Raw genomic sequence first — 13413 nt, 5'->3', positions numbered from 1 at the left:
TAATGTTTCCTTCCTCTTTCTATCTAGTACTCACTCCTCCCTCCCAACACACTGTACACACACACACACACACACACACACACACATAGTGTCTTCTCTCTAACAAGCTCTCAGTAAATGCCAATGGAGTGAATGGATAGATAGATGAATGACAATGGAAAAATACATTCAGGTTTTGAACTCACCTTTGTAATAAACAAATTTTAGTTGAAATTCTAACTATATTTAGTTAATATTAGGAGTGTTTAACCTCCCCGTCTGCATGGTTTTATCTTTCTTTTTGTAACTAGAAAGTTGGTAAAAGAGAGATTTGTAATGTAGTTTATTTTGTCACAAGGTATGCATTTTCTTTATAATTTGTCTTTTCACAATCATTTAACCAATTGTATAAATCTTTCAGGAATTAATTTGCCTTACGGGTGGTACATGAACTTCTTTGGGAGATGAGGACACTGTTTAGTGCACTGGAACATGTGTTTTACAATATGGCTGCTGTTTTTTATACACCAACCTCAGACTAGATACTGTATCAAGAGTTGCAAGCAGCTTGTCTTTTTCATGAGAACACTTTCCAGGTCCGACATCATAGTGTGCCACCTGGATTGTTTTAGTAACATGTTCAGAGAGGCAGCATGGATTTTGGAGGCCAAGAGATCTGCAGCTGAATCATGGCACTTATACCAAAAGGCTGCCATTTTGAGCAAATGATTTATCCGATTGGTCCCAGTTTTCTCATCTATGAAATAGAAATGAAAATAATACTGTGGTAAGTTTACATGAGCAAATAGAAGTAATGAGTCTCTCCTGGCAGTGGGGAAGGGTATAGGAGAGTCTCTATTTGTCCTGGGGCCTCACATTAATCAAGGCCCTCAAATTTAATATTTTACCTCCAAATGATCTTATACGTTTCATCACAGTGATACTTTGACAAGGAGCAAGTGGTAATCTTCATCCTGTATTTTTAAGCTTATGTTTCAGATATCATTAGAAATATATATTTTTTATAAATCCTGTAAATGTATCACGAACTGCACAATTATGATAATAACTTTACTTTTTTGCATTTGTGTTAATTTATTCAAGAAAAAGTTAAAATATACCGTGGTTAACCCTATTTTGTCATTTTTTTCCTTATTATACAAGAAATTTCAAAACTGGCATGTGAGAAGCTTGGTATCACTAATGTCCCTGACAACATGAACAAACAGGAAATAAACATTAATTTCTTTCTCCTCCACTTATCTCATGATGGTAACATTTCATTTACCTACTGTTATCAAGGAATTGAAAGTTTTATTTTTTTTCCAGCTAGCCTGCTTGTCAAAGCCGTTAAGCACTAAAATTTAAAGTGATTTTTAAGAGAAATACTTATAAGATATGTTAAACATTCCCTTCCAGCAGGGTGTGGCCACTGTCCTCTCATGTCAGTGACTCAGAGGGCCATCGGTGTGCTCACTGGCTTGCATAGTGTGATGTACTCAGAGGTTGCATTCTTTACCTTTACAACAAATTATTCAGAAGCCTGTCCCTTTTGAATGGTGGAGGCTGCTTTTTCCGTGTGGCTGGGTCCCAAGCCTGTTACTTTTCCCTGTTGTTAATATACCTGCTTCTAGCATTGCTTCTGATACATGTGGGCTGAGAAACTAGATAGAAAATCTTGTTAGGAGAGTAAACAGGTTCTGAGTGGGGAATTGAGAGTCTTTCCCGTTAGAGTCTATACATTCAAATGTGCAAATTTTAATGTATGGACATTGTGACATCTCTATTTGCCACCCAGAGGACTTATTTTGTTTCAGTATGGGTTCCTTGCTGTGATATGAATAGACAACTTCCTTGAAAAGTAACTTCCCTTTAAATTGGATATTGCTGAATTTGGAATATGACCATTTACCATAAATAATCAGCTGTTTAAAGTCATCCTTTCTCCAGAAAAACTCTCGTTTCCCAGAATTGTCAGTAATACTTTGTTGTCATTACCAACATTTACAGTAACTTTGAGATTTCTATTGTTGGGAGGCCTAGTAGTGATAGATAAATATGATAGGCACTCTCTCAAGTCTCATTTTAGCCTTAAGTCTGAACTTTTGTGTGATGTTAGCAAGTAGGAAAATCAATTTGTGTTTTTCCTGCTTTTCTTTTTTCTTCTGAGGGAGATACCAGTAAGAATTATGTATAAGTAATCTTTAAACTGTACAGTCAGTTTCTGTGTAATTGATTTTACTATAACCTTCCCTCTATTTTTATGCAGTGCTTGAATCAGCTTTCTCATAGCAATATTCCCGAATAGATATTCACCTATCTTAATAGACATCTATCCCACATATTTTGCTTTTTACACCTGTCTTTCCTTCTCTTTCTGTCCCTCTCTATCTTCTGATCTTGGTTTGGACCTAGTCTCTCTGTTTAATTGTCATAATTGAACCCCAAGTAAACTTTTGCACATTCAAGTAGCACTCAAGAGTTGAAACTCATTTTCTCTTTTCTCCATCCTTATTATTTACAATGTATATTTTACTTGGAGAAAACATTTAAATCTTTTTTTTTTTTTTTTGCAGGGGAAGGTTCGCCCTAAGCTAACATCTATTGACAGTCTTCTTCCTTTTTTCCCCTTAAAGCCTCACTACATAGTTATGAATAGTTCTAAGTTCTTCTGGTTCTTCTATGTGAGCCGCCACCACAGCATGGATACTTATAGATGAGTAGTGTAGTTCTCATCAGGGAACCAAACCCAGGCTGCCGAAGCAGAGCCTAACGAACTTTAACTGCTGGGCCTTAAGGACTGGCTCTAAACCTTTTTTTTTTTTTTTAGGAAAAAGTTTTTTTTTGAAAATTCTTGAGAAGTAAATGGCTCATGATTATCTCTTATCAGGAAGTTGGGCCATGTTAGGGTCAAAGTTCAGCTTCATTGAGTGGGCCAGCGCATGTGGCTCAGAAAGACAGTTTGGCAATTTTCCCACCTTATCTGAAAATTTTAAAGCTGCTTTTCTCCTCATGGGATAAGCTATTGTGACGATCTGTTGAACAGGCCTGTAAAATTAATTCTTGTAGATGGTGCAGTTTTGTAAAAATGACCTTGTTTGTTTTTAAAAACAGTATCTTGGTTCAGACACTGATTTGTCAAACTGTGATTGTAGTTCCGGGATAATGGAAGCTTGTACTTACTGCTCCGCGCTCCATACTGATTCCTAGTGAGTGCTTCTCCTCTGTGGAGATTATACACTAAAATAGGGGGAAAGGAATTCTCCGTGACTGTGGTTAAAAGTTTAAAGTGTAAAGTAATATGAGCTGTAGCCCACTATTTTGTTTAGAGAGAGCAATGCTCAGCAGCTGCTTTTATGTTACATGTTTTCTTTTTATTTGTCAAATCCTTACTTTCTAAGCTACACTTTATTTTCAGAGAGAGAGAAAATAAAGTTTTCTGAATATTAGCTCTTATAAATCTTGCTACATTATGCATAAACAGCAATACAGACAAAAGGGAACTAAGTTTAAATGCTGAGACCTGTGTATTGTTATAGTTGTCGTTGGACTAGTTGAAGAGTTAAGTGAAACCTAACTTATTTTTTATTAAAATAGTAGTTGTAGTTTTAGGTTCACAGCAAAATTGAGGGGAAGGTACAGAGATTTCCCATATAAACCCCCTGCATATGCATAGCCCTCTGCTGTCAGCATCCCCCACCAGATTTGTACATTTGTTATAATTGATGGACCTACATTGATATATCATAGTCACCCAAAGTCCATTGAAACGTGAATTTAAAATTCCTGATCTGGAAGTTGAATATCACTTTTTCCAGCAGCTTATTAACTCATTAATGCTAAAATGATGTGTAAAGGATTTTCGTCATTGGTTACTAAAGTCACCTAATTCTGTTTCTTTGGGTTTGTCTATTCTGGTCTATGAGATAAAAGCTATTAGGAAAAGTAGTAAAACACAACCAGTGGTACTATGATCAAGTAACGTTTCTTACTAGCTCTAATTGGTTCAGATTGAGAGAGACAGAGAAACAGAGACTGAGACTTGCTCTTATATTCGGAGTTGAGCGCCCTGTAAGATGAGAAACCCAAAACTCTACTGCCAGATTTATTCAGTTATTATTTAATACACTGTTTGACCATAATTTACAGTCTTATTTTGGAAAGAAAAATTTTCAACTTAAAGAGAGAACATGTTGGCATTTGCACAAATTTTGGAGCAGTGGTTGTCAACCTTGGCTGCACATTAGAGTTGCCTGGGGAGCCTTTACAAATCCCATTGCCCAAACTGCACCCTCGATTGCTTACTACATTAGAATCTCTAGGGAGTGGGACTCACGCAGTATATTTTAAAGTTCATTGTGCAGCTAAGGTTGAGAGCTGATGTTAGAGAAAGTGGTGAATGTCATTAGAGGCTTTATCTTGAGCATCATTGACACTTTATTTAGGTTTCTCATGCTGTTTTAAGACTTTTGGAGAGATTTTCAGCTTAGGAGCATAATTACTATTTACAACTGTACTTGAGTGAGAGTACATATGATTCTCAAAAAAGAAATGTACTGTAATTGCCTTTTAGGAAGCTTCTTTCAAAATTTCCTCTTAAAATGTTAATATTAACCTTTATTTCTTCATTGACTTAAATCACTGGAACTATTAGTTTATTTATAAATCCATTTTATGACATTTATAAATTTTCAGTCTTTAAAAGGTACCTTCTCATAACATACATTTTCTTTATTGTGTAGCGTTGGAGAGAAAGCAGTTCAGGAATTCCTAAAATGAATTCTAAATTTGGAAATATTAGAAATGGCACCATATTTTCTAGGCAATCAGTGATCAGTTAACATCATACTATTTACAAATACTGTCAAATAGTGTTTTTCTATTTCTCTAAAGTATGTTTCTGTGGGATTGAGAAATTATACATTAGGAAATTTGGTGGAACAAATTCTTACTACTTCATAATGAGAGTCTTGAATTACAAAACATACAGCGTTTTTGACCTTCAACTGTGTTTGCCAATCACTTATCTGAAAGACTCAGTCAAGCATTTGAACATCCTGGGCTTGTCATATCATAGCTGGATACCATGGCAACCAATGCCATTTCTTTTGCTATCCTCAGGTCAGACCACAGGAAACAGATCTCCCGTCATGTTCTGAGTCTACCATTGAGAGTTGTGTTAAAATATGATAAACTAGTGATTCTGAAATAGGGATTATTTCTAACAGTGCTTTTGACAGATATGTCCCTAAGTTATAGATTATATTTCAGAGGTTATAATGATTTTTCCAAGAATAATTATCTATTTGTTAATATCTCACATTGATTAATAATCCTCCACTAATAATCAGAAAAATCATTTTTTTAATATGTAGAGTACAGTCATGTGAGTGAAAGTTTATGTTTTGTCATGTTGGACTAGAAAATTTAAGGTGAAACGAGATCTTTCTTTTTGCTCACATTATTTTGGTAGGACCAGATGGATCATACTTCTTCAGGTCATCATCCAAACAAAAAAAAAAAGGTAGCAGATATTGAATTTTGTAGTGTGTCTGTTTTTATTAAGTAACTTTAATGCTGCAAAAGCAAAAATAGAATATATTGGAATAATATTAGAGTGATGTAATGTAAGGCATATGGATATTTTCATCTAAGACTTAAGGTAAATATAAAGGAAAAGATAATGATTTTCATATGTATTGTGAAGCAAAAATTTATCAAAGCTTTAAAAAAATTCTTTGTGTTAACGTTAAGTCTGTCTTATGTGCTTTATATTTTTGTCTTTGCTTTCATGTTCAAAACTTTTCATCTGCAGTTGTAGGAAGATCTAAAAGTGTCTATATTAACTGGAAGAAACATCTTTATATTTGAAAAAAATTGGACATTAGGAAAGCTAAGGGGTGTGTGTGTGTGTGAATATTAGTACTGTCATGGTCTTGATGTTTGATCTTGTTTAATTTTTTTGTTTTACAGTAAGGGTGCTGAGGCCCAGAGTTAGTGTCTCGCCCAAATTTAGTGCCTTGCTTAGTGACAGAGCCAAAGCTAGAACCAAAATCTGGTTCCTACTTAGAGTTCTTTCTTATCATCAGAGCATTCTGCTTTAGAAAAAATAGGGCAACTGTGAATTTACAAATAAGCAAGTTACTTGATTAGAACGTAACTAATACAAAATATCACCTCTACACATTTTATATTTTATTTTGGTTTTGCAGCATTTTACAAAAGGAAAATAAAGGTTTATTCTTGCTTTTTAAATAGTTTAGTGCAGTAACCTTCTACCTAACTTTCTTATTTTTTCTAACAGCTTGTATCTACAATTCTGAGTATCATATTTGTGTGTTCTGTAGATGTGTGAAAGTCGTTCAAGTTTAATGGCAATCAGTATGATTGAGTCGTGTTTTGAATGTCCTCTAACATTCTCCATAGTTTGGATATTGTAAAAGGAGATATTCCTTGTAGTGTCTGTTATTTTCATAATGTAGTCTAACTCATATAATACAGTATCTATGACAGTATTTGCAATTCTATTTTGTTCCCAGTACATTAAAAGATGAAATTTATAAGCCAGTTTTTATCTTTTTGCCAAACAGTGGGTCCCAGATTAATAAAACCCTTACACTAAATAACTTTTTTTCTTATAACATTAATAATGCTGTTAACCTTTGGGATTCTGAAAATTTATATTAGGTTAAATTGTTCTCGCATATCATTTAAGCTTTCTGGTGGCTTTTTCATTTAATGTGAATAATGAGTGTTTTCAGTTACACCGCACAATGGTGACTTGTCAAGTACTGTATTTTATGAGAGAGAGACTAGTTTTAGAGATGGCCACAAGACGCTGATATGTGAACTTCAGCCCATTAGTGAGTAAATAATGGCTTTTTAACTTCTTTTTCAGAACAAAGGAAGAATTATGCACGGGACAGTGTCAGCAGTGTGTCAGATACATCCCAATACCGTGTTGAAGTAAGATGCTTTGATGTCTGCTAAAATTTCGAATGAACCTAGAAGGACGTAAAAATTAGTAGTAAAATCATAATTGTGTTTTATTTCATTCCTATGGTGTAAATTGTGTTGACCTTTTTCTTTTAGATTTTTGTAAAACTGGGGTGTTAAAGTATCTTGTTAGTCTGGGGTCTGTTTTCATAGAGAAGAAATTAAAATGACTACTCATTCATTATTGTCAGTCTTATTTTGCTTAAAAACAGGACAAAGGCTTCTATTTTGTATTATGGAATCTTCTTGAAAGTAAGCCTTTGACAATTTCAGTATGTGGTTTAGTTTTATCTAAAGTCATTACTAGTTCTGTTTAAACAATGATTTCTTTTTTAGCTTTTTTCCTCCATTATGTTTTAAGATATATCTGCTCTTAACTGGCATCTATTTAGGTGAACTTTGCTTATAATAGCAAATATTTAAATAAGGGAATAATTTTTAAATTGCTCTTATTTTCAGTTTTCTACCTATCTCAAACATACTTAATTAAATTTAAAGTTTTGTTTCAGTAAGTGGTTTCGGTAGAGTGAAAAGTTTGACAGTGCTTACAGACTAATTGCTGTTGCTACTCTGAATTATCAATGTCTTTAATTTTCAAGCGGCCTTGTAGATTGCCTGCTATTGTTCAGCACTTAATCAAAATGGAATAAAATTGGGGGGGTTGATTTTAAGCGAATGATACTTAAAACTGTTTAGAATTTGTTTTTATGTCATGTTTATGTAGTTCAACATGGCTCAGTGTTAAACAGATTTAGATATTTTATGACTCAGGGCATCATTTCCTCTATTCTACAAAATCCTGCTTGACTTTATCATTTCAGTAAAAGAACCATAAAGTTCTAGAGTATTTTGTGTTTTCTCACCTCTCTGCTAGCTGACTTCAATTGGGTAAACGTTGCTTTCTTTTAGAAAACATCTACTAAGGGATTATGTCTATTATAAGCATTTTTCCTTTTTGCCACTCATAAGCACTTGACCACCTTTGTTCTGGACCGGAAAGATGCTATGATAACTGTTGATGATGGAATAAGGAAGCTGAAACTGCTTGATGCCAAGGGCAAAGTATGGACTCAAGACATGATTCTTCAAGTGGATGACAGAGCTGTGAGCCTGATTGATTTAGAATCAAAGGCAAGTTTGTAAAATTTATGCTATTTTATTTTCACGAAAGTTCCATAAATATTTATGTGTACAGTTAGGGTGAAAGTTTGACAAAATATTTCTGTCAATGATTTTAAAGCAAAAATATAATGCTGTGTATACGTTGTGTATTCAAAGTCAGTTTCTTAAACTAGAGACACAGGGATACTTTAACCACAAGTTTTGAGATGGAAGAAGTGAGGAAAAAATACATAATGCTAAAATAAGGCCCAGTGGAACATTAGTCTTTATGACATATTAATTACGTGGTAGGCCAAACCATATCCCAGAGTAGATTAGTAAATTGGGATGGGGGGGTGGGTGTGTGGTGTGTGTGTGTGTGTGTGTGTGTGCGTGCGCATGTGTGTATTGACTTTTCCACACCTTTCTTTCACACGACTACTGGCAGGTAAGATGCTGGAGCTCTTAAAAGAGGCCTTTTCTGATCCCCATCATCTAATAAGCATTTGAGTTGCTAAGATAAAGAAAACCACTGTTATAATCACATAGGAGGATTCTGATAGGAGTCAGGGTAAACTGTGCCCTTTGTTTCATCTCATCCATTATATACTGTGGGAGAATAGCAGCTGAGTGCTTCTCTGATCCTCATGGTTTCAAGTAATTATAGAGAAGGGGTGTTATTTAATTTACTTTTGCAAATAAAGAAAATTCATTATCTCTCTGGTGTGGCTTAGAAATTACATTCTATTTTAATGGAAACTGCATTTCCTGTTTCACCTTTGCTGGGTCCCAGGGGATTGGGACTTAGGATAAATTTATGGGGTGATACATCTGTATGTGTGCTGTCTGTAATAAAAGTTGTTTTTTGTGTACCAGTTATCAAAGATATTGTATTTTGTTTACTTAAAGAAAATCACAGTTTCTCCTATCAATTACATCATGACACTACTCACTGTGTAAGGCCATCAGTGTGAGGATAAGCACCTTAAATATGTCTCATTTAGCACAGAATTCTCATTGTGAACAGAAAATTCATTTGTTTGAGAAGTAATTATCAAACCTGTCAGTATTTTATTCGCATGACTCTATAGGTCAGAGAGTATTCACTTTTATGCTATGAAATATTTTTTTTTTGAGAAAGATTCGCCCTGAACTAACTGCTGCCAATCCTCCTCTTTTTGCTGAGGAAGACTGGCCCTGAGCTAACATCGTGCCCATCTTCCTCTACTTTATACGTGGGATGCCTACCACAGCATGGCTTTTGCCAAGCGGTGCCATGTCCGCACCCGGGATCCAAACCAGCGAACCCCGGGCCGCCGAGAAGCGGAACGTGCGAACTTAACCGCTGCGCCACCAGGCCGGCCCCTATGCTATGAAATATTTTAATCATTTTAAGAATGTATTTGTTAGTGAGATCCTTCTGACTGTGCTGTTTGACATTTTTGACTGGAGTCTCTTTCTGTCTCTCACTCTGTGTGTGTGTGTGTGTGTGTGTGTGTGTCTGTGTGTCTGTGTGTAATGTGTATATTGTATGTATTTGCTCATATATATATAGTGAATTTTTTTTATCTGAAACATTCATTGAAATAAAAAAGGTACAAATGATATATTATTCCGGCCTAACATTTGTGATCACTGAAGGCAGAAACTAAGAATATGACTATTCAATTTTCAAACAAGAAAAATTCTGACACTACATAGCCAGAGGCAAAAGAACACCATTGAGATGGTCGATAATTTTAGAAAGAGGCCTCAGTTTACTTCTTTTGCTCTTAAAGGCATCATCTCTACTCCATAATCTGAGGAAATCAGTAATGCTAAGTTCAGTATTTCTTCTATTTAAGAACATGACTTCATTCCTCTGCTATATATTTCCAATTTTGTTGCTCTTTTTCCCACCCACCACCTAGCCCAGCCTTGTTTCTCCCCTGCCACCTTGTACCCACTCATCCTCCATAGCTACAGGGTTTACTAGTATTCATTGTCAATGTCATTTGTACACTTCAGACATTATTTTTACTATGCCTAGAGCTCTTTGTGAAGTAGGTTTTATATATACAATAAAAAATAAATCAAGTTATATTTTTACTTTATTTATAGAATGAACTGGAGAATTTTCCTTTAAACACAATCCAGCACTGCCAAGCTGTGATGCATTCCTGTAACTATGACTCAATTCTTGCCCTGGTGTGCAAAGAGCCAACTCAGAACAAGCCAGATCTTCATCTTTTCCAGTGTGATGAGGTCAAGGTAAAAGAATGATGAATTTTCTTTCCCTCTAAGCAGATGTTCTGGCAGCTTTTGGATTATCTACTTCAATCATATGACTAGAAGATTTTTACTTTCTTAGGATTTTGTAAGGAAAACAAATACCTTAGTATCTTCCAGAGGGGATCCAAGTCAGGTAAATAAAGAGGAGATAAATAGAATGGTATAAGAATCAGATGTATTCTGTTTATTTTAAAAAAGGGTATAGATAATATATTAAATTCTTCACTGAGTGACTTGGACTTACAATTAAAAATTGATTCTTTAGAAATCGTGCTTCATGGACAATAAATAACCATGCTATCCTGTTTTATTTGCATTAATCACATAGCATGGATTATTGCAATGAAGCCCCTAGACATTTTTCATGATATCAATTTAAAGTTCACCGTTTAATTGTGTGACTTGAATACTTGCTCAAGACTTGTAATCCCCAAGTGATAATGCGAAAATATTTGACCATAGTTGCCAGTAACAACGTGCTATATCCTGAAGATTTGTATTTCACCGTACACTGTAATTTTTAAATGATTATAATTTGTGGTGCTTTGTTGGACATTAGAAGTTATCTTCAACCTTAAATATGTTTATTTCCTGATTTGATTTCTCTAAAAGGGAAATCACTTTGAGTTGAGTTGATTGTTACTTTACTCAAGCAGTGACATATCACCGTGATTGTGTATTATAAAATTTATAGGTAATTTTTATCATGTAAAGAAATGTTAGGAGATTAGTATAAAGTGTCAGTTGATCTTTTCTATATTTTTCTGACATTGAAATATGATAGATAAGTTAAGGTTGACTATACACAGTGTATTTTATGATTTTCTTCTTATTTCAATTTATGTAATAGATGACTTTCGAAAAATCTTACTTGAAAAGAACTGTGGCATTTAGGTAATCCATATATTTGAAGTTCGTCAGATTTTTTTATAGTGCCTTTTGAAAGTCATATAGTGTATTATGAATTTTGCAAGGTTAGATTTGTTAAATCAGTAAGTATTAGAGTGAATATTTTGCTCTGAAAATATTGTGAAATTTAATTCAGACATTTTAAAAACAGGTGACTAAGCTAAAAGACGTTTTAAATCTGGTGTTTCCCTCAGTGCTCTAAAAGTCCCCCTGGAAACTAAGAGTTACTGTGCTGAGTAAAGTTTCTGGATTTTAGTTTTGAGAATAAAGGGCTTGCTTTATTTCATAGGGGATGGTAATTTTGATGGGTCTGAAACGGATTTACTGAATACTGTTTTGTCCTAATTAAAAGCTCAAGTATCATTCTGCAGCTATATAAGCATTTACGCACTGGCGCCATATTCCACATGAGGCTTTTTTTCCTTGCCCCATTGAAAATATAATGAAATATGATGTGGTTTCTTTTATATGAGTCGTTTTGCAACATCACTTGGGAGTTTTAGTTTCTTTATTATGGGACCTTACACAATGCTCCTGCCCACCTCTGTAGTAAAACTTTTTTTGGAAATATGATAACCCCCCTATAGGAGGTTCAGGGTTCCTAGGCATCTTGAGTTTTAGTATCCCGCATAACAGAAAGCCTTTGGCATGATGTTTGTACTGTCTTCTTAATACCAGGATGTTCTTATGGAAGTAACACTGGACTGGGTTGCAGTAACACTCTCAGTGAACTAGCAGTGTGACCTTGGCCCAGCCATAATATGAGTATTCCTCAGTTTCATTAATTGTAAAACAAAGAGATGAGACTAGATAATCTTTAAGTCTCCTTTCAGCTCTAAAATGTTATATGATTATCTGTACTTAGGGTAAAAGAGTATGCATATATATATTTGATAAAAACATACATAATTACAGAGCACAAACAGGTACAAATATAGAAGATGAATACATCCCAGCAAGAATCTAATATACAGTAATTGTCACTGGCCGTAAATAAACTTCATAACCAAAAGGATAAAATTAGCTGCTAATCTCACATTGGTTCCCAAGAAAATGGAATCAAATGTTCTTGTTGGAAACATATTCGAAAGTTAATCATTTGGAGAAAGTTAATTTTTACCTACAATGACAAAATAAAGTGGTTATCAGAAAGAGTCCAACCTTTTGGGATTCCTCCCATGATTATAGTGGATTTGTCCTAAACTGAGTGATGAGTTTCAGTAGTTTAGCAGATGCCCAGTGGATCTGGGGGATGAGACAGAAGGAAGTGTGCGTGCACGTGCTTCTGATTCCTGCATTTCTTCTCAGGCAGAGAGATTTACCCAGTGATGTTTTCAGCATATACTTATACTTCCAGCATATGCAAATCCTTTTTCTTGTTGCCTTTATGCAAGGACAGCATTTTTTAAACTAAAAGAATCTGGATTAAATAATCTTTAAAAATTCTGTCAGTTTTTAAATCTCATTATAAATTTCACCATTAAAAAATTGTGAGTCATGTCTTGAAACCAGATTTAAAAAAAAACCTTTTGCATCAAGACTCTTATTAGTTCAGACAGGGAACATAAAATCTTTTTTCTGTTTTAACCTACACATCAGGGCAAAAAAATCTATAACCTCCCAGATAACTTGTCTTTCATTGCAGGCAAACTTGATTAGCGAGGATATTGAAAGTGCAATCAGTGACAGTAAAGGAGGGAAGCAGAAGAGGCGGCCTGATGCCCTGAGGTAAAAACAGTAAAAGAAATTAAGGAGTAGAGTTGATATATTATTGTCATTTTTCCTCTAAAAAAATTTTCAATGAAAGTATATTGTTATATTTTATAAGTATATTATTATATTTATTTATCATGTATATATTTTATTACAACCTGTAATCTCAACTTGTTTGCTCTCCCAAGTTGGTCAGTGCATGTGTGCACCTTTTCTCCCCATGTTTCTGATCTCTCTCAGATATGGTTTCTCCCACTCGTGATGTCATAGAGAGGTGTGAAAGATGAGTGGCATTTTAAGGGAAGGTGGCCTAGGGGATGCAAACAGATATGAGGAATATAGTTGGTTCCTAGGCTTTCCAAATCACAGGAGACCCAGAAAAAAATTAAACCTAGTTTTCAGCTGAATTTAAATTTTTCTGTATTTTTGTATTTCACATATATT

At 34.6% G+C, this 13413-nt stretch overlaps 1 protein-coding gene across 23 annotated transcripts in view; it reads left to right on the top strand.

Annotated features, from left to right (window-relative positions):
* EPS8 (EGFR pathway substrate 8, signaling adaptor) overlaps positions 1-13413 on the top strand; it is a 171367-nt gene that overhangs the window by 112280 nt on the left and 45674 nt on the right. For 14 of the 23 annotated variants that reach the window (XM_023643178.2, XM_070269994.1, XM_070269992.1 and 11 more), the window contains 4 exons: positions 6878-6945; positions 7945-8106; positions 10177-10326; positions 12902-12984. In XM_023643178.2, coding sequence (XP_023498946.1) covers positions 6878-6945; positions 7945-8106; positions 10177-10326; positions 12902-12984 — 463 coding nt within the window. Of the gene's footprint in view, positions 1-5452; positions 5504-6877; positions 6946-7944; positions 8107-10176; positions 10327-12901; positions 12985-13413 lie in introns of all 23 variants that reach the window. The other 9 variants (XM_023643176.2, XM_070269981.1, XM_070269985.1 and 6 more) reach the window with 1 other exon arrangement.

The sequence above is a fragment of the Equus caballus genome, chromosome 6 (genome assembly GCF_041296265.1).
Source record: "Equus caballus isolate H_3958 breed thoroughbred chromosome 6, TB-T2T, whole genome shotgun sequence".
Lineage (NCBI taxonomy): Eukaryota > Metazoa > Chordata > Mammalia > Perissodactyla > Equidae > Equus > Equus caballus.
Note: the sequence above shows the minus strand (reverse complement) of the source record. Positions and strands in the feature narration are given on the sequence as shown.